General features: G+C 55.7%; 2 protein-coding genes across 3 annotated transcripts; both read left to right on the top strand.

Annotated features, from left to right (window-relative positions):
* Positions 1-921: 921 nt before the first annotated feature.
* On the top strand, positions 922-14606 carry LOC311524041 (5'-3' exonuclease PLD3-like). Of its 2 annotated transcripts, none has more exons than XM_084634753.1 (13): positions 922-1052; positions 4037-4369; positions 4620-4718; positions 5510-5944; positions 6605-6795; positions 7106-7289; positions 7389-7503; positions 7684-7811; positions 8178-8378; positions 8743-8882; positions 9374-9539; positions 11970-12069; positions 12338-14606. In XM_084634753.1, exons 1-13 carry the CDS (start codon positions 972-974, stop codon positions 12529-12531), a joined length of 2367 nt encoding a protein of 788 aa, XP_084490879.1. In that variant the 5' UTR covers positions 922-971; the 3' UTR covers positions 12532-14606. The 2 variants fall into 2 exon arrangements, with proteins under 2 accessions (XP_084490879.1, XP_084490880.1); XM_084634754.1 differs by having other exon boundaries at positions 930-1052; positions 3953-4369.
* Positions 14607-14780: 174 nt separating this feature from the next.
* On the top strand, positions 14781-18471 carry POLR2G (RNA polymerase II subunit G). Its single transcript, XM_084634755.1, has 8 exons — positions 14781-14922; positions 15500-15609; positions 15963-16122; positions 17036-17086; positions 17185-17250; positions 17524-17595; positions 17933-17966; positions 18249-18471. Exons 1-8 carry the CDS (start codon positions 14911-14913, stop codon positions 18260-18262), a joined length of 519 nt encoding a protein of 172 aa, XP_084490881.1. The 5' UTR covers positions 14781-14910; the 3' UTR covers positions 18263-18471.
* The last annotated feature ends 41 nt before the right edge of the window (positions 18472-18512 follow it).

An 18512-nucleotide genomic window follows, 5' to 3' on the forward strand; every position in this document is an offset into this window, starting at 1 on the left:
GTCATTCAATCCCCATTCCCGTCGATTAGTTTGAAGCGCCCGTCACTCAACTCGACTCATCCATTGATTGGTTTAGTTCACGCTCTGCTCGCTGACTGGCCGTAGAAATGTATTCCTCAGCCCTCAAGTCATCTCAACGGGCACTGGTCAGACTCGCTTCCTCTCTCTGATTGGTCAACGCCTGGTGTCACTCCACCAGTTCCGCCTGGTGATTGGTGAATAATCTTGCCCACCATTTGGTGTGGGGGCGGGACTTCGGTCTCCATAGTAGCGGATGAGGGAGGGGTGTGTGTGAGGGAGAGGCGGGGTGCCTGAGGCGGAGATCATAGAATATCAGGGTTGGAAGGGACCTCAGGAGGTCATCTAGCCAAGCCCCTGCTCAAAGCAGGACCAATCCCCCATTTTTGCCCCAGATCCCTAAATGGCCCCCTCAAGGATTGAACTCACAGCCCTGGGTTTAGCAGGCCAATGCTCAAACCACTGAGCTATCAATATATATTCCCTTGAGGTTGCGGGGCAGCGCAGGAATAGTCTGTTTTTTCAAGTGGTCGTTGCGCTCCCTCAGCCGTGTCCCCCTCCCCGCCATGCGCTGCTCCCCCCGGTGCAGCGGAGTCTGCTGCCCCCTCGGGGCTGCCCCTGAAAGTCCCCTGGGGCACCAGGCAGCCGATACCCGACGGTGTGTCCCGGCCCCTCCTTAGGGGTCCCTGCTCCGCTCCCGGGGGCTGCAGCGGCTGATGGGCGCCTCCTGTTGTGGCTGGGCTCCCTGCGGCTCGGGTGGGGGTCGTTTCCCCTGCGGGCGGGGGTGGCGCCTGTCCCGGGAGGGCGGGGATTGGGCCGCCAGGGGGAGCCGCGCCGCGGGCGCAGGCCGGCGCGTTGCCAGCTGTCATTTCAAACCAGCCCCCGGGGTTTGAATGTCAACGGGCGCGGGAGCCGGGCCCGCCCCTTCCGTCCCCGCCACTTGCCCGCCCGGCATGAGGAGACGGGGGTCGCTGCGCGCGGGGACTCCCGTGAGGCGCTCTATGCGCCTGGCGCACGGTAGCGCGGAGGAGCCGGTGAGAGCGGGGGGCGCCTCGGCCGGGGGCTTCGAGGGGGCGGGGATCGGGGAGCCCCGCGGGTCCGGCAGGGCGGCCCCGGCTCCGAGCGCGGCCGTTGCCGCCCTGGCCCGGCCCCAGGCCGTTTTGCCCCAGGCCCTCAGCGGGTTGCAGGGGGTGCGGGGAGGCCCCCGACCCAGCTAGCACCACGGCCCCCCGGGGCGCCCGGCTGAGGCCTCTGGAGCAACCTGGCACTCGGAGCTCGGCCTGTCACCTGCGGGGCCAGCAATACCGGGGCTCGGCGCAGGGCAGCTAGAGCCCGGTCTCCGCTCCCCCGCCCCCGGCCGCTGCCGCTCGGTGGGTGAGGCGCGCGGTCCGCGGGTTTGTCATAGCGCCAGGGCCCCCCTGCCCTGGGCGAGTGCAGACCCGGGAGAGGGGCCCGGACCGGAAAGATTCAAGCTGTGGAAAAGCTGCGCTGCTCTCGGCTGTGCCTGCCCTACAGCCCGGCGGCCCCGGGACATGCCGCTCCCCGGCGGTGACCTCCCCGCTTGCTGCAGCGCTGCGTGGGCTCCCACCGAATGGCTGGGTCTGTCGCTGTAGCAAATCCCCCTTCCAGCAGCCTAGGGGCGTCACTCCCAAGGTTTAGGTTAGTTTAACTGTCTCCAGGGTGTGACTTTTTCACAACCCGGAGGCAGGCAGCTAGATCAAGCCAAGTTTTAGGTGTAGCCCAGGCCTGAGTTTCATGCTCCTAGGCGCTTTATTTTTTTAATCCAAGAGAAAACTCTGGTGAGTTGATGACAATCTAACTGCGTGCATGGGGGGGGGGGGGAGTTTTCTAACCCCAGAGGGCTCTTGAATCTAGCTGTCAAAGGCAGAATGCAATCCAATAATTGGGAGTTGAATACTTGGACTAGAAGAAAGGCACTTTTAACAGTTGGTGTAATTAGCCATTAGAACAATTTACACAGCCTCATGGTGGATCGCTCATCACCTGCAGCCTTTTCCTTATGACTGGATGATTTTTCTAGGAGTTCTGCTTTTGCTCAACCAGCCATTATGGGGTACAGTTGAGTGGGAAATGATCTAGAGAATTTTCAGTTTTGAAGAGTAAAAAACCCTCCTGCATCAGGCCAAAGTCATGTGAATTTTTTTGCTTTGCGTTAATCAAACTATTTCCTTCTGAGAACCCTGACTTTTCTTCCTCCACCTTTTTTCATTGTAAATGAAGTTAATTTCAAAACAAAAACCAGAACTTTGTTTTGAGAGGGGGATAGTTCAGCAACTTCCCAATTTGTTTTTCCTCCTTGACATTTCTTTTCCTCCAAAGCAGGAAATTCATTAAACCCAATACCTTTTCAGGAACAGTTGGCGTTCTGACATTGTTTGGCTGAAGTGTTTTGTCAAAAAATCTCCAGCCAGTGCTAGTTCTGGACTTGAGGCAGAAACTACTGTACAAGGGTCTCAGGTCTGTGCTATGCAGGAGGTCAGAATGGTCCCTTGTGGCTCTAAAATCTGTGACACTGTATTGCCTAGACTCCAGCCAAGATCAGGACTCTGCAGAGATAGGTGCTTTATAAACACACAGCAAGAGCCACTCCCTGCCCTGGAAAGCTCACACTGTAACTTGACAAAGGCTGGGAGGGGAAACAGAGATTTACCCAAGATCATGTTTTTGGCAGACCCAGGACTAGACCCAAATCCAGTGACCTATCCACTAAAACATGCTGCCTCCCTATGCCTTAGAGCTCCCCTCTCCATAGTGTTAGGGTGAAAGAAGTGTCAGCAATCCACCGAGGGTTTTAAACAGCCTGAATAAAAACCTTCTCCCTGCTCAGAGTTGGGTTTCACTTCCTTATCCCTTGTGGTGTCACAAACCCACCAGCTCTTCCGTTGCCTGCAGAGCCACCGCAGGTGGGCTAGGACTGAAGGTTTTTTTTTTTCTTTTAATCTTAAAAGGCAAAGTGACCAAAGTTCATCTTACAAAGAAAACACCCCTCTGTGCCAAGAACAAGCTTTCAGCCAAGGGGCAATTTCTTACCTGGGATTTGGAGTTACCTTGGGGGAAGTCTCTCACCCAGCACCATTAGGGAACTATACTGGAGAGAGGTTTGTCCTCTCCTTCCTGATGGTTTGTTACCCTGAGGCACAGGGTCTTGCTGTTCTAAATCCAGTATTGCCAACCCCAAAAACACGAGCCAATCAAGAGGCAGGCCAGGTAGCAGGGTTACACAGTCTGGCTTCAGGCCCTCCCACTGTCTCAGTTTTTCTTCCATCTCACAGCAAACCACCCACCACAGCTGGTGTTTTCACAGTATTGCTCTTCTTCTGGGGGTGGTTCAGTACTATAAAACCTCCCCCCGACGTCTTTCAGTTTATCAGGGCTTCCGCTTGCTTATAGTGCTTCAGCCCTCTTAATAGGCTTCTATTCCCTGCAACTTAGACTTATTCCTCAACAAATACATATGCCCTCCCCAACCACGCTGTGGCTGCCCCTTATGTTCCCCAGCAGGCCTGGTTTCTAGTTACATGCCATCATCATGGTCCCCTGGTCTCTGTCCCTTCATCTGAGGAAGTGGACTAAATTTAGCACAGGTGAGGCTGAGCCCCTCCTCCCCCTTAAAGGACCAGTTCACCTCTGACCAGCCCCAAGAAACAATAAAACTTAAAAACAAGAATAAATGTATGTTCCTTTTCATTTGAGCCCTTAGGGTCATGCCCAGGTCACATCTAGGGACCGTTAGGAGCATAACTGGGTTAGGTTTTCAGGCTTTTCTCTGTAATCACGAGGGCTAGAAACTTACTCTTTTAATTCTTACAGGAGCTGAGGCTTTAGGTAAAGTGCCAAATGTAATGAGGATTAACAGCACTGTACATTACAATCCCTTGTTAATTTGTAATCTCTGATGAAATTGAGCCTGCAGATGTGGGCAGCTCCCACCATCAGTGTCCAGCTCCTATTCTACCTGGGAGAGGAATATTAACCAGAGCCCCACACTCCTCTACAGGTCCTAAGAGAGGTTCCTAGTGCTGAGGGAGGGAGCTTTCCTCTCGTCCTGCAGCCCCGGGCCAGCATCAAGGCCCACAAACTGCATCTCACTCTGGCCCGGGATCCATCGCCCACTCCAGCCAGTGACCCTACCTCCATGCCAGCCATGGAGCCCTCAACTGGGCCAGCCATGGAGCCCTTGCCAATATTAACCAGGGAGCCTCCACTGCCCCAGCTCAAGGATGAACCCACTAGGACCGTGATGAAGAGAGGCCTCTCCCGGAAGCCAGCAGCGAGGCTGGAGCCTTCCAGGAGCAATAGATGGGCAGCACTGGACCAAGATGCCCACTTGGTGAGTCATTCTGTCTTGTCTGTGCTGGTTTGCATGTCTGGGTCTGGAGTGATCCGCTCCCCCATTCTCTCTCACCCCTAGTGGTTACTGGTGGGTTAGCCCCTCCCAGTGCTCCACAGGGATAGGAGGTTTGGTGCTGTGCAGACCTACACAGATGGGCCGCTGTGTCCATTAGTCCCATGCAGCATCTCTCAGGAACCGTGCAGCCTCTGGCAGAGCTGATATCTGGCTATTTCTGTTTCCCTTCCAGTCACCCTATGTGAGGCTGAAGAGGCTGCAGATCTCAGAGGAGGATGAAGAAAAAGAGGAGCTTTTCCCCACCCAAAGTGAGAGCTCAGGGGAGAAAGAGGTAATGTGGTCCCTCCCTTCTCTAGCCCCTATGCCTCAGCCATCTTGGTTTTCCCCCTAGAGGTGAGAGGGGTGTTCTGTCTCCACAGTCCCTTCTGCTGAGGCTGCCCACAGTGAGACCAGTCAGGAACAGTTGTGCTGGGGACATCTGCCTGACGGGCTGGGGTCAGCAAACAGCTATCAGATTAGAATGGGTTTCAGTCACTACTGATCTGGGGCTGGATTGGAGCTAGCTCCCCCTAGAGAGAAAAGGCCCCATGTCCCATTCCTCAGCCTCCTGAGCCAACCAGTCCTCCCTGATGCTAAGGCTGGATCGGAGCTGATGTCCCTAGCAGCAAAAGGCCACTTCTCCCACGCCCAACCTGACTGAGCCAGCCAGTCCCTCCATGCTGGGGCTGGATCAGAGCTGGGGCGCTTTATCAGTGAAAGCCCCGTATCCCATTCCCTGCGCCCCCGAGGCCTGTAGCCCCAGGGACAGTCTGGCCCTCCAATGTGTAATAGGGATCTTGGGTTGTGGCTCTTGCTGATGCCACCCAGCTCACTCTAGGTGGGACGTGGAGCAGCCTCACTGTGGCTGGCTAGCAGACCCTCACATTAGGCACAGGTAGTGGCTGATCCCAGGTCTCAGGCTCTGCAGCTCCCACTCCCCCAGCTTGTACCCCTCTATTGCTCAGTGCTGTTTTAGGCCATTCTTATCCTTGTACCAGAGAGACAATGCTTGGGGGACCGGGGGCTTCCTCTCTCTCAGCCAGACTAAGGACCACCCTTTGGATTGGCTGTCTCCCACTGCAGAAGCTGAACCTGGACTGGCAAGAGTTCAGAGATGAGAGAGCCCAACTGCAGGTGCTGGAGACTGCACTGCCCGACTCAGAGACAGCCACTGTCATGGAGATCACGGCCCCCAGGCTGCAGGGCAAAGCGGCCAGCAACACTCCCAGGCTGCAGGGCACAGCCCTCTGGCTGCAAGGCGGGGCATCCAGCAGTCTCCCTAGGCTACAGGGTGGGGCGCCCAGGTTGCAGGACGGGGCACAGATCATCACCCCCAGTAGGCAGAGTGCAGCTCCCAGACTGCGGAGTGTGGCACCTGGGATGTCGCGCCTGACAGAGACAGATACTCCCAGGGTGCGGCGCGTTGCCCATGGAACACCAGGCTTGGCGATGTGGACAGAAACTGCAGCACTCACACCACCAGCCCCCAGACCCAAGAGCACAGGGAACCCGAGCAAGGTAAGGGAGAGATTCACATCTCTGCACTGGAGTATCTGGGCACTCCATTTGCTGAGCTCCCTGCTCCATGTCCAGTTGTAGCACCAGGCTCCCTTCCTTGTCCCTGTGCCTCTTTGCACTGGGTGCCTAGCAGAGTCTCCCTTTAAACAGCTGACCCATTTCCTGACAGCCATGGCAGTTCCCCTCAGAGCCATACCCTAATGCCACAGTCAGGGAAGTAAGTACTCAGTTGCCTTCTCACACTGGCTGGGGGGCAGTCTCGGCCTCCGAGAGGGCATCATTGGCTCAACCGCTGCTGGATGGAGCATTCCCTGCCATGGAGAGCACTGTGCTCAGCAACCTTTCCCTGCAGCATTGGGTTCTGAACACTGCTACTTGGAAGAAAGCAGACCTGGTCCAACCAGCCCCTGTCCTGTCCCTGAAAGGGTTGGGTGGACACAGATATGGGTCCTTGTCCATGGACTGAGTGCTCACAGGGACTGGGGTTCACTGTCCTGGGTCCCTGTGGGCAGGTTAGGACTGGAGCTGGGACTCATGTTGGAGTTGGGCATTGGGTGGTGAGGCTGGTTGCCATGGGGCTCCTGGAGAGTTGTCCCTTTGTTATGTTGGTTCCTGCCCCAGGCAGGGCTCCCCACTAAGCGCTGTTCTCTTTCTTGTTAGCATTTCCTTTTCTCCTCCACCTGCTGCATCCTTCTTCCCTTCCTGCTCATCTTGGGCTTCTCTGGTTGGCTCCTGTGGGAGCACAGCAGCCCTGTTTCTGTCCTGGGATTGATGGGGCAGTGGCAGCTGGGCTGGAGCCATGTCGCCAGCCCGTGGAAAGAGCCAGAGGAGGAGTGCAGCCCGCAGTGCAGGTAAGGGATCCTGCAGGGGCAGGATGTCACACGGAGGTGGTGGTCATTAGCAGGGGCGTAGTGACTGCACAGATCTGCAGGTGTCACATGGAGGTGGTGGGCTGTAGCACATAGTGACAGCACAGACTCTGCAGGCAGTGGCAGATGGCTCTGCTTGCCCTCGGACTAAGCAGATGCTTGGAGTAGAAGGGAGCTGGATTTTGCTCTGGTCTCTGCTTGTCCTGGCAAGTACTGATGCCCTCGCTACCCCTGTTCAGGTGTCTGTCTCCTAACCCTGCCCATCTCTCCTCTCTCTCTGTGGCTGCTGCAGTTTGGTGTTGGTGGAAAGCATCCCTGTGGGCCTGGATTACAGCCGCTCCAGCCCCCGCCACCTCCCCATTTTCCAGGCCTGGATGGACCTGTTGGATGCAGCCAACCACTCTGTGGACATCGCAGCTTTCTACTTCACTCTCCGGGACTCAGACATGCAGGAGGAAGAACCCTCATCCTGGCAGGTGGGGCTCGGTGCAGGCAGAAGGAGCCCTTGTCTGCTCCTGTTCTGGGGTGAGAGGGAAGGGGTTGCTAAGCCATAACACTCATGCTACTCCCTGCAGGGCAGGCAGGTGTTGGAGAAGCTGCGGGACCTTCCCTCTCGGGGGGTGAAGCTGAACATTGCTGTGAACAGCCCCCAGAAGTCTGACTGGGAAACCGAAGAGTTGGCCAGCAAAGGTAATATAGGGGTTGGGACAGCCCCTGAGCCTGCATGGGGATAGGGGCATGAGGGGAAGTGTCAGCTCTAGGAAAGGGGCAGACAAGACCCTACGCAGCTGAGCTGGGGTAGCCAGGCTGAGAGAAGCGGGAAAGGATGTCTCTGTGTGATGGCCACTGTTCTGCTGGTGCCCCCTGCAGGTGCAGACGTAAAGTATGTGGATTTGGAGCACCTGACTGGAGGGATTATGCACACCAAGTTCTGGGTGGTGGATGGCAAGCACGTCTACATTGGCAGTGCCAACATGGACTGGCGCTCGCTGACACAGGTACCACAGCGGGTAAAGGGCAGACAGAGGGGACATGTACTCAGAGGGACTGGCACTCGGGGGAGGGTGTGGGAAGAGGGGAGGTGGGCAGGGGGGAGGTTTGCTCACAGGGACTGTTGCTCACTGACACAGGTACTGCGAGGGGGACTGAGTGCTCACAGGGACTGGGGTTCACTGTCCTGGGTCCCTGTGAGGCAGGGTTAGGACTGGAGCTGGGACTCATGTTGGAGTTGGGCAGTGAGGCTGGTTGCCCACTGGGGCTGCATTCACTCTCCTGGGGTTTAGAGTTCAGCCTGGGGCTCCTGTTGGAGCTGGGGCAAGGTCACGTTTGCTGTGTGGCTGTTCCCAAACACCCCTGCCTTGCAGGTGAAGGAGCTGGGTGCTGTGCTCTACAACTGCAGCTGTGTGGCTGGTGACCTGCACCGGATCTTCGCCATGTACCGTGCACTCGGAGGGCAGGGGGCCTCACTCCCGACGGTGTGGCCGGCTTACGTCTCCGCGCAGTCCAGCCGCAGCCGCCCCCTGAAGCTGCAGCTCAATGGCAGCAGTGCAGAACTGTACCTCTCTGTAAGTGTCCATGTAGGCTCTGTTGGGACGGGCAGATCATCGTAGCTGCTTCCTGGACTCTGTGTGTCCCGATACCTCCTCTGCCATCCTGGGGCCCACTGCTCAGCCACTGCCTGCTGGCACTGCTGGGGGTTGCACGGGGACTGGATGGCTCTCCAGTGCATGGGGAGCAGCCACCTAGGACTCCCTGCCAGAGGCCTCTCCCTGTCCCAGGAGGCCCTGTTACTCGCTCCACAGAGTCTGTGCTGTGACACATACTGACCCTGTGGGATTCTGGCCCCCAGAAGGCCCCGTCATTTGCTCCTGGATTCTGTGCTGTGACACATCCTACCTGTCTCTGTATCTGTGTTTGTTTGGATTGCAGAGCTCCCCTCCTGCCCTCTGCTCCATGGGCCGTACTCCAGACCTCACAGCCATTGTCAGCACCATTCAGGATGCCCAGGCCTTTGTCTACATCTCGGTGATGGACTATGTGCCCCAGTGCACCTTCTGCCAGCCCAAGAGGTGGGGGCCAGAGGATGTGCAGGCTGGAGGTGGGGTTCAGGCAGCCAGCTCCCCTCACGCTGTCCCTTCTAGACACATCTGGGAGTCCCATGCTATCCTCCCCCATGAGGCTGGTGGCAGGGACAACCTGAGCTCTGCAGACAGCGAGGGTGGGGAGGAGAGATGGAGAGTCAGACACAGGCTGGCACTAGTGAACGTCAGATAAATGGCTAGGGGGAGGGCAAGGTGGGGAGCTGTTACTGGGGGGCTGGGCCCTAAGGGCTGGGCTATGACCTAGGGACTGGGCTCGTTGGGAAGAGGGGAGGGCAGTTGAGGGGCTCTGACCCAGAGGGTGGGCAGTTGGGGGACCGTGGCCTGAGGACTGGGGCCTGGGGGCTGAGCAGTTGTGAGGCTGTGGCCCAGGGTCGGGGCATTTGGGGAGCTATGGGTGGGGGGCTGTTGGATGTGAGGTGTCCTGTCCCCTGACCTGGTCTTCTCGGGCTGCCCTCCAGGTTCTGGCCGGTCATTGATGATGCACTGCGTGCTGCAGCCTGCAACAGGCACGTGAAGGTGAGGTTGCTCATCAGCTGCTGGCAGCACTCGGACCAGTCCATGTTCCTGTTCCTGGAGTCGCTCAGTGTCCTCAGCCAGGAACCCCTGGGCTGCCCGATCGAAGTGGTGAGTCCTGGAGTGGTGCAGGAATAGGAACCTGAAGTGCCCAGGGCTGGGGCTGGCTGGGACCTGAGGGGACCTTTCTGCTCCATGACTCAGCCCAGGGGCCAGCTGGTAGGAAGCTCCCTCTCTGTCAGTGCCCTGCATTGGCCAGAGGTCAGATATTACCTGTGTAATCTTCTGCAACCTTTGTGTTGAAAAGTTTTCAATTAATATTAAGTTGGTAAAGCTAAAGTGCAATAAAACCCATCTTAGTTTTGAGCCTCTAGTCAGTTACAGAAAATGTATTTAGTAGAGGACCACTAGGTGAAACTTTGAATGCTACAACCAAACTTTATTAAAAAGAAAAATCCTTAGATAAGCAAACAGGCATGTGGTTATCACTTACACAATACTACAATCTTAGGCCAGGTCTACATTATAAACTTACATTGGAATAATTACATTGCTCAGTGGTATGAAAAATCTAAACCCCTGAGCGATGCAGTTATACTGACCTAATCCCTGTGTAGACAGTGTGATGTCAACGGGAGGATTTCTCCCATCAACATAGCTGCTGCCGCTCACGGAGGTGGATTAACTATGCCGATGGCAGAAGCTGTCCCATCAGCATAGTAGCGTCGTCACTGAAACACTATAACGGTGCAGCTGCATTGGTGCAGCATTTTAAGTGTAGCCCTGACCTTACTTACACTCAGAGATGAAATAGTGTATCAGTGGGTGATCAGTCCACTGACATCAGAGCGAAGTACAGCCTTATAATCCTGGAACCTAATGGTACCCTTTTGACATTAATTGGAGCTCTCAAGCAATTTAGCAAAACTACTCCTTTTGTAATCTATGGTATGTAAGCGGGGGAGTAGGCCCACTATTGTGGGGAACTTTCCTGGCTTATACACTACCCTGCTGAAATGGACTAGTGAAAGGATCTGAGTCCTCGCTCCCACTTGCTTTACCCAGAGGTCTGCCTGACCTCAAGGCCTCCCCTTCCACTCTCCTGTATGGCAGAGTCCTCATAACCCCAAGAAGACTGGGCTCAGGATTCCTGTGGGGATCAACCCCCAACCTTGTGATCACGTAGGGCAGGGGCTAGGGTGCTCAGCCACTCTGGGGTGGTCTCTCTGCACTGGACACTTCCCTGACCCACTGATCATTACATACAATTCAAAGCAAATACAATTTATTAAACAGCAATCAATATTAAAAAAAATAAGGAAAAAATGGGAAAAGTTAAAGGAAAACACATCACCCCTGTGGCACAGGGACATCACAACCAGTGTCTCTGGAATGTAAGGGAAGTTCAGTCTGTTCCTCACAAGTCCCAGGCCTCTTCCTCAGGTCCTGGCTGTGCTGCAGGGATGCTGCAGGTCGGACACTTGCTCTGGCGGTGGCCACACACCTTCAGGCTTCAGGTGGCAGACCCTTCACAGTGTCAGCCCCCCCATTGGGGTTACAATCCCACTCCCTGCGCTGGGCCCTCTGCCCAAGGTCTTCCTCACTCTCCCCAGCTGCTCACCGCACCCAGCTCCGGACTGTTCCAGCCCCAGCTCCACACTGCCTCAGCACTGATGCTGCTCTGGCTCCAGCCCCCTGGGATGCTTTTTCTGGCCTCTCTGGCTCTGGTTGCTGCAGCTCTCCTCTCAGCACAGGTCTGCTCTGTGGGCTGCTTCTGTGGCTCTGCTCTTAGCACTGGGCCGCGTCTCTGGCTGGCACGGCTCTGGGTGCTCCCCAGCTCACCTCTGACCCCTGCTCTCTCCTTAGCTCGCCACTCTGTCTGACCCAGACAATTCCAGCTCACACGGAGGATGGGACCCTCTCCCGCCTCTTGACGCCCTCATTAGCCTACCCGCCCTGTCAATCAGGCTGACCTGGAGCATTAGCCTCTCCTCATTGTTCCTGGGGACTTTCAGGGTTCTGATTTCCCATCGACCCTTCCCCTTCCTTTTGGTACTGGGAACTAGCCAACCAAAAAAACCCCACTGAGTTTTAGTAAAGGGACAACAGTCCCCTTACATACTGTAATATTAATTAACTTTAAACTGCTCATTACCATAATTATATTTCCACCACCTCCTTATTGGCTCTTTACATTACACATTATTTAAATTAAGATCTGCACCAATGGCCTTCCCATACTATCAATATAGATAGCATTTTAATAAAATATTTACAATTCTTGAAAACATTTATTACAAACCTTGCTCAAACCAGTTATAAGCACAACATAACAGTAACATAGACCAGAGTTGTGTCCTTGCTAACTCTTACTATCTCACACTAGCAACGTCCGTTTCTCATACTCCTCTACACTTAGGTTTTGGGCCTAAGTTAGCTTAACTTATACTTATTTATTAACCTAAAACATCCTTTGTAGGTTATACCAGGACATGCTGGGCCTGTAGGCTCAAAGGTGACTTTGTGTTTTGTCTCTTTCAGAAACTCTTCGTTGTCCCTGCATTGGTTGAGCAGAAACTCATTCCCTTCTCCCGTGTCAACCACAACAAGTACATGGTGACCGACCGCCTGGCCTACATTGGTGTGTGCCTCCCCAGCCATGGGGTGGGGGATCAGCCCAGGGGCCTGGAATCATGGGCTAAGGAGTCCAAGGAAGCCATCACTGGGAACAGTTACAGCATCTCAAAGTCCAGTGATGGGTGGGAAGGTTGGGAGCCAGGACTCAAGGGGTTCTTCCCCACAACTGGGAGGGGAATGAGGTTCAATGGGTTAGAGCGGGGCAGGGTGGGGCCCCTGAATGTGTCAGTGTTGATTCCCTGCAGGCTTGACATTTGCGCCTCTCTTTACAGGCACCTCAAACTGGTCAGAGGATTACTTCACCAACACTGCAGGGGTGGGGCTGATCATCAACCAGAGTGAGGCTGCCCCCGGGGTTACCCAGCTAACCCTGCGGGAGCAGCTGGAGGCTGTGTTCCATCGGGACTGGAGCTCTTCCTACTCACAGCCACTCAGCCCCAAGCCCAGCTGTGCCGCCAAGAACTGAGGGCAGGCCCAGGACCTCTCCTCAGCTGGATGTATATTTGCAGCCTCCCTTGGAAATCCAGCGCTGTGGCAGCTTGCACCAGACTGCTTCTGTTTCCCCCTGCTCCGGGAGGGATCCCACTAGCCAAAGAAGGACCAGTGCAGGCAGCAGCAATGAAACACCCAAGGGGGCCATGGATGCCAACACGTGGCTGTCGGCACTAGTGCCTTGGTGCTTACCTCCTGGTTACACTCTGAAGCTGGGGGTGTGGGGCCCTGACGTTAGCTAAATCTCAAGCATAAGCATGAACTTGGTGGGTGCTCTGGAGCTCAAGCACCCACAGAAAAAAAAATAGGGGGTGCTCAGCACCCACCAGCCACAGCTATTGGGTGAGGCCTGTGGCTGGCCACTGAACAGCTGTTCAGCAACTAACAGGAGGTGCTCCGGGGAGGGTAAAGAGGAGCAAGCAGCAGGGAAGAGGGTCTCAGGGGCAGGGGTGGAGCAGGGGAGGAGCAAGCAGCAGGAAAAATAAATCCGTGTCTCAGGGTCTAAAACCCTCTCCCAGAAGGGATGGGCACCTTCACGGGGAGAGGAGCTAGCCTTAAATTTTATTTGGGAACTGAAATTCTCCAGTTTCATGACCAGTATTTTTTTTTTTTAGGTAGGTCCCACTCACAGGTGCTGGATTGAAACCTGGCCTCCTGCATTCAAGGCTGGGGAGGAAAATTGGTCTTGGGGAAGTGGCAGGAAGAAATAGGAACAAAAGTAGTTCATACGCTGCCAGCTAGTGCAAAGTGGTGCTGCCCCACGGCTGAATGGAGAGGCCGGTTGCAGCAGCGCCCCATGGCTAAATGTGGCTTGCTGTGTTGCAGGCGCCTGGGCCTTTGTCCTGTGGCCCTGCCAGTTGTGATGCCATTTTAGTAGTTGAACTAATGCAGATATTTCTAGATTTGGGGAATACAGTTTGGTGTGTGGAGAGAGATACAGCTAGCACTGAGAGCTGGGTGCCACAGCTGTGGCCATAGGGGCTAGAGGAACAAAGAGCCACAGCCACCTAAAGGCACTTAAATGCAAAATGTTTGAGTTTAATCTGTCCCTTGACGACAGGGTCTTGGTCTCAGAGTGCCAAGGGCTGTCGACCTCCAAAGCTCTCACATCTCTTTGTGAGCTGATAGGGCACAGAGATGGTCTCCTCTGGAGCAGGGGAATTATGGCTCAGAGTCAGTCTCCCATGGCATGGGGTAGGGCTCAGAGAGGGTCTCCCCCCACCCTTTCCAGGGCTGCTGATCCATTTATCGTGTTGCTTACCATAGAGGATATTGCACTAGTTTAGAGAAGTGGCTTAGGGGACTGAGCGTGTGTGTTTTAATGTGAGGCAGGGTCCATACATGCATGTGTGGATCTGAGCACTGGGTGCTCTCAAACCAAGATGCTATGTGTGAACTGGGAATGGGAAGTGGTGGTGGGGGTTCTGTATAGAGTGGGGTGTGCTGGGGGAGGGGAGGGCAACAGAAAACTGTGACATACTGTGAGGGGCAGCCCTCTGAACTTGACTCCCAGGAGCCAGGATCAGGAATTTGTTGCAGGGGTATCATGGCCCCCTTGGTGGGTGAATTTCAGGGAGTTGAAGGGGGTGGCTCCCTGTGAGTGGGGATTCAGGGGGGTGAGGTCTTGTGGGGCAGTCCTGGTTAGAAACAGATTTTGGGGGTGGGGGTCTCAGACTGGGATTTGGGGGAGGAATTACAGGGCTCCCACAGCAGGCTTGGGGGGACGGCCTGGGTGGTGCTGGGGGTAGGCAGGAGCTGCTGACTCAGGGCTAGTGTACACTGGCAACGCTAAAGAACTGTGTGGTTGTGGCACAGCCTTGGGAGAGAGCTCTTAAAAAAACCCACCTCCACAAGGGGCAGAGCTACCTGGTGCTTTACAGCGCTGAAAGTTGCTGGGCTCAGGGGGGAGTTTTTTCACACCCGTGAGCGAGAAAGTTGCTGTGCTGTAAATTGCCAGTGTAGACAAGGCCTCAGGCACGTGAGGCGGGTATGTCGCTTTCCAGAGTTTATTTTTGTACGTGACTGCCCAATAAAGGGGATTTGGTATAATTCGCTTCCTGTCAATCACTGTGCGCCCCGCCTTTCGCGATGTCAATCACGGTGTCCCTCCTACCCTCTCACCTGCCAGACCCCGAGCTCCCCCTGGCGTCCTCTGGCCAACGCGGCAGCCGCTCGCTCTGCGGCTGCCATGATACTATAGCCGCCGCTGCGACTGCAAGGAGCGCATGCGCGCAGAACGCGAGCGGGTTCTGTTTCGTTGCGGGGCGGGGCTCCCGTGGAGCAGTGCGGAAGGCGCTCGGGGAGGGGGTTGTGGCGGGTTCCTGCCGGTCCTCACTCCTGGCCCGCTTGGAAGATGTTTTATCACGTGAGTGACGGGGCCCCCGCCGGGGTCAGCGGCCCCCCCTTGCCGGGGCCTCGACAAGCTTCCCCCCACCCCGGGAGTCAGCTACTCCCCGCTGGGGTCTGGACAACCCTCTCCCCTCCTCGCCCCAGGGTCAGCCGCACCCCCCCCCCGTTAGTTGCTTCCCCTGCCAAGGCCTGGATAACCCTCCCCCTGTAGGTCAGCCTCCCCACCTGGTGGTCAGTTGTTCCCCCAGCTCTCTCTCCAGGAATCAGTTGCTCCTCGACCCCCCCCCTCCCAGAAGCACCTCCCTAGGTGTGTTAGCTGCCTTCTCCTGCGACCCCAGGAAGCATTCTCCCCTCACCCATCCAGAGCCCCAGCATGCACCATTCCCTGTGCCTCGGGGAACCTCCCCCCAAATCCAGGGGTCTCAGCTAGCCACTGTTCCCTCTGACTGAGGGGGCACTAAGGCCCTGCCCCATCGTGCACTGTTCAGTCTGCCGTGAGGTGGGGGAGGGAGGATCTGGCTGATGGTTGCATCCCTGCCCCTCTCGGTTGCAGGTCTCTCCTTTGCACCCTCACCCTCTTCCTGCTTCCATAGATCTCCCTGGAGCATGAGATCCTGCTGCATCCCCGCTACTTCGGGCCCAATCTCCTCAACACTGTCAAGCAGAAGCTGTTCACGGAGGTGGAGGGGACCTGCACGGGCAAGTGAGTAGGGGCAAGAGAGTATGGAGAATAGGCCATTGTTTGGTTGGAGGGGGATAGGGATGGAGGTAACGAGGCTGGGGGTGATGGGAATGTGGGTTGAGGTAGTGGGAAGCAGTGCGGTGGTGGGAATGGAGGGAAGGGGTGGGAGATGCAGGGCAGGTGCAGATGCATGGAAGGAAGAAGTGGGAGTTGGAAAAGGAGGGGGGTTGCTGTTTTGGAGGGACCCTAAGACTAGCCCCTGGGGGTGAGTGTGGGAAGCCCCCTCTGTAACAGGACCCTGGAGTTCTGCTCCTTCTCTGGCCCGTTCCTTCTACCTTGGCACTCTCTAACAGCTGGTTCCCACTCTCCCACAGATACGGCTTTGTCATTGCAGTCACCACCATTGACAACATTGGGGCAGGTGTCATCCAGCCAGGCCGTGGCTTCGTGCTCTACCCCGTCAAGTACAAGGCCATTGTTTTCCGGCCCTTCAAGGGGGAGGTGGTGGATGCCGTGGTGACGCAGGTCAACAAGGTAACACAGTGCTGTGGTTTGGGGAGTGTAAACTCAGAAGGGACCATTACATCATCTCCTCTGCCCTCCCGTATAACACAGGCCAGAGAATTTCACCTGGATACCCCTGCATTGAATCCACTCACTTGAGTCCTTCAGTGACTAAATTATTGCGAGCCCCAGGGAGAGAACAGGAGAGCCTGAGCAGCCACCAATGCCGGAAGGCCCTGCAGTGGCAGGGAATCGATTTGGCAAGATATGCCCAGATGATCCTAGCAAGCGACCCACACACCATGCTGCAAGGGAAGGCAAACAGCTCTGAAGGTCCATGCCAATCTGACTGGCTGGAGGAAATTCCTTCCTGGCCCCCAGTCTGGTGATATGAGCATGGTGCCCCAGCCAGGCATTTAGAAAAAGGATTCTCTGGACCACCTCAAAGCACTGGCCCGTTATGCCCTGTGACCCGTCTTCAGCAGTGGCTGATCTCTGATGCTTCACAGAAAGGTACAGGGGGCCCACCCCCAACCCAGTCCAACCCAGATTGTGCATTGGGAGGACAATGTTCCTTCCTGACTCCTGCAGGTGACTGGCTGAAGATCTGATGCATGAGATTAGATTATCATCATTGTCATAATGCTAAAATACAAGTGTTGTGGCCAATGCAAACAATCCTGTTCTCCTAAAGGCCCATGAAGGAAAGGGATGGACAGGGGGATTTGTGGAGCTAAGCCAGGGGGTGGGTCCCCTGTGCTAGGAGCCCCAGAGCCGATCAGGAAGGGATGTGCAAGGGCTGTTCTGCCTCTGACTGTGGTGTCTGAATGCTGGGGTGTGAGCAGTGGGTGTCTTGGGGCTGGAGGTGGGTGTGGCTATTGGTGGGAGACCGGGATAACTCCCATGTCTGTGTTAATGGAATCACTGCTTCCACTTCCTACAGGTTGGGCTCTTCACCGAGATCGGGCCCATGTCCTGCTTCATATCTCGACATGTAAGCAGGGTGCTGGGGAGGGGGAGCTTGGGGAACAGGTTAGGGGTTGGGTAATATTTGGGGAGCTCCTCCCTCACTGACTCCTGTTCTCTTCTCAGTCCATTCCCTCCGAGATGGAGTTTGACCCAAACTCCAACCCTCCCTGCTACAAGACAGTGGACGAGGTGAGTCCTAGGTGGATAGTGCTTTGCGGGTAGCTTGGGATGTAATGGGGGTGGTGGAGGTGTGTGGAGAGGGAGGGAGACCCAGCTGGGGGCAAGGGAGACCCCTGGAGCAGGCTTGTGGATGGTGGGGGAGAATTTTGCTTCTCCCATATCAGACATACTTTATTTACTGGAGTTAAGTGCAACTCTGTGTTTAGCCTTTTCTGCCTCTGTCTGTCTGAGAAGGGCAGGAAGCTGGTAAATGGGTCTCACTCTAGTGCTGCATGTCTCTAGGACATCGTGATCCAGCAGGATGATGAGATTCGGTTGAAAATCGTGGGGACCAGAGTGGATAAGAATGACATTGTGAGTCTTTGGTGCTTCCTTCAAATATGCTTTGTGCCTGTTGTGTGCGTGCATGCAGATCCCCAACTCTCAGCCATGAACTGGTCAGGAGCTCCTGGCTACTACAGCCCCAGCCTCTCCCAGCAAGGGGAGCTGTAGGGAGCAGGGCATGAGGGCTGGCTGTGGGGGAGCTCCCAACCGCTCCTAGTCTGGGCGCGGTAAGAAGTGGGGCAGGAGGGCTGGCTCATTCATTCCTAGTCTCTCCCACAAGGGGGTGCTAGAACGCTGGGGGTGAGCAGGCAGGGGTGACTCTCACAGTCTCTTTGCAGCGGCACTAATCTCTCTGTTTGGTTTGCAGTTTGCTATCGGTTCCCTTATGGACGATTATCTGGGTGAGTGTTCTATTTAGCTTGGGGGGAGTAACCAGATGGACTGGGCTGGCTGAGTTCACATTGGGCTTGGGTGGATCTTTTACTCCAGAACGTTTCTGCAGCATTCGCTCTTGCACTAGAAGTGAACACTCTCAGTCTCTGCCATAGGAGCACTCCACATGTCCCTTGGGAGTGGTGTGGGCGTCTCCCCTGGGGGGAGGGAAAGGGGCTCAACTGTACCTCTTGGGGGTTAGAGCTCTGGTTGCTCTTGGTTTCAACCTCCTCTCTCTGTTTCTCACTCAGGTCTTGTGAGCTGAAATACAAATCCATCCCTCTCACTGCGTGTCTGGGCTCCAGTTGGGAAGCAATTGAGCTGCACCAAGGCCCGACCTGCTCCCTGCATCTACTGCTGTATTTATAGTGTATGGATCCACTCCCCTCCACTCACCAGCTGGGAGTTGAGGGGTGGCTGATGGACCAGAGCTTCGTCCTTCACCTCCAATAAAAGTTCCTTTGTTTTAATAAAGTAGCATTTTGTCTCTCACCCTGCAAAGCAGGGCCAGCTGC

This window comes from Lepidochelys olivacea, assembly GCF_965140295.1.
Source record: "Lepidochelys olivacea isolate rLepOli2 genome assembly, chromosome: 7".
NCBI lineage: Eukaryota > Metazoa > Chordata > Testudines > Cheloniidae > Lepidochelys > Lepidochelys olivacea.

Coding starts and splice junctions, on each gene's coding strand:
- LOC311524041 (XM_084634753.1), top strand. CDS start 972: ATGAGGAGACGGGGGTCGCTGCGCGCGGGGACTCCCGTGAGGCGCTCT. Junction 7,812..8,177: donor ACTGGCGCTCGCTGACACAG/GTACCACAGCGG, acceptor CCTGCCTTGCAG/GTGAAGGAGCTGGGTGCTGT. Junction 8,379..8,742: donor GTGCAGAACTGTACCTCTCT/GTAAGTGTCCAT, acceptor TTTGGATTGCAG/AGCTCCCCTCCTGCCCTCTG.
- POLR2G (XM_084634755.1), top strand. Junction 15,610..15,962: donor GAGGGGACCTGCACGGGCAA/GTGAGTAGGGGC, acceptor ACTCTCCCACAG/ATACGGCTTTGTCATTGCAG. Junction 17,251..17,523: donor GCTACAAGACAGTGGACGAG/GTGAGTCCTAGG, acceptor GCATGTCTCTAG/GACATCGTGATCCAGCAGGA.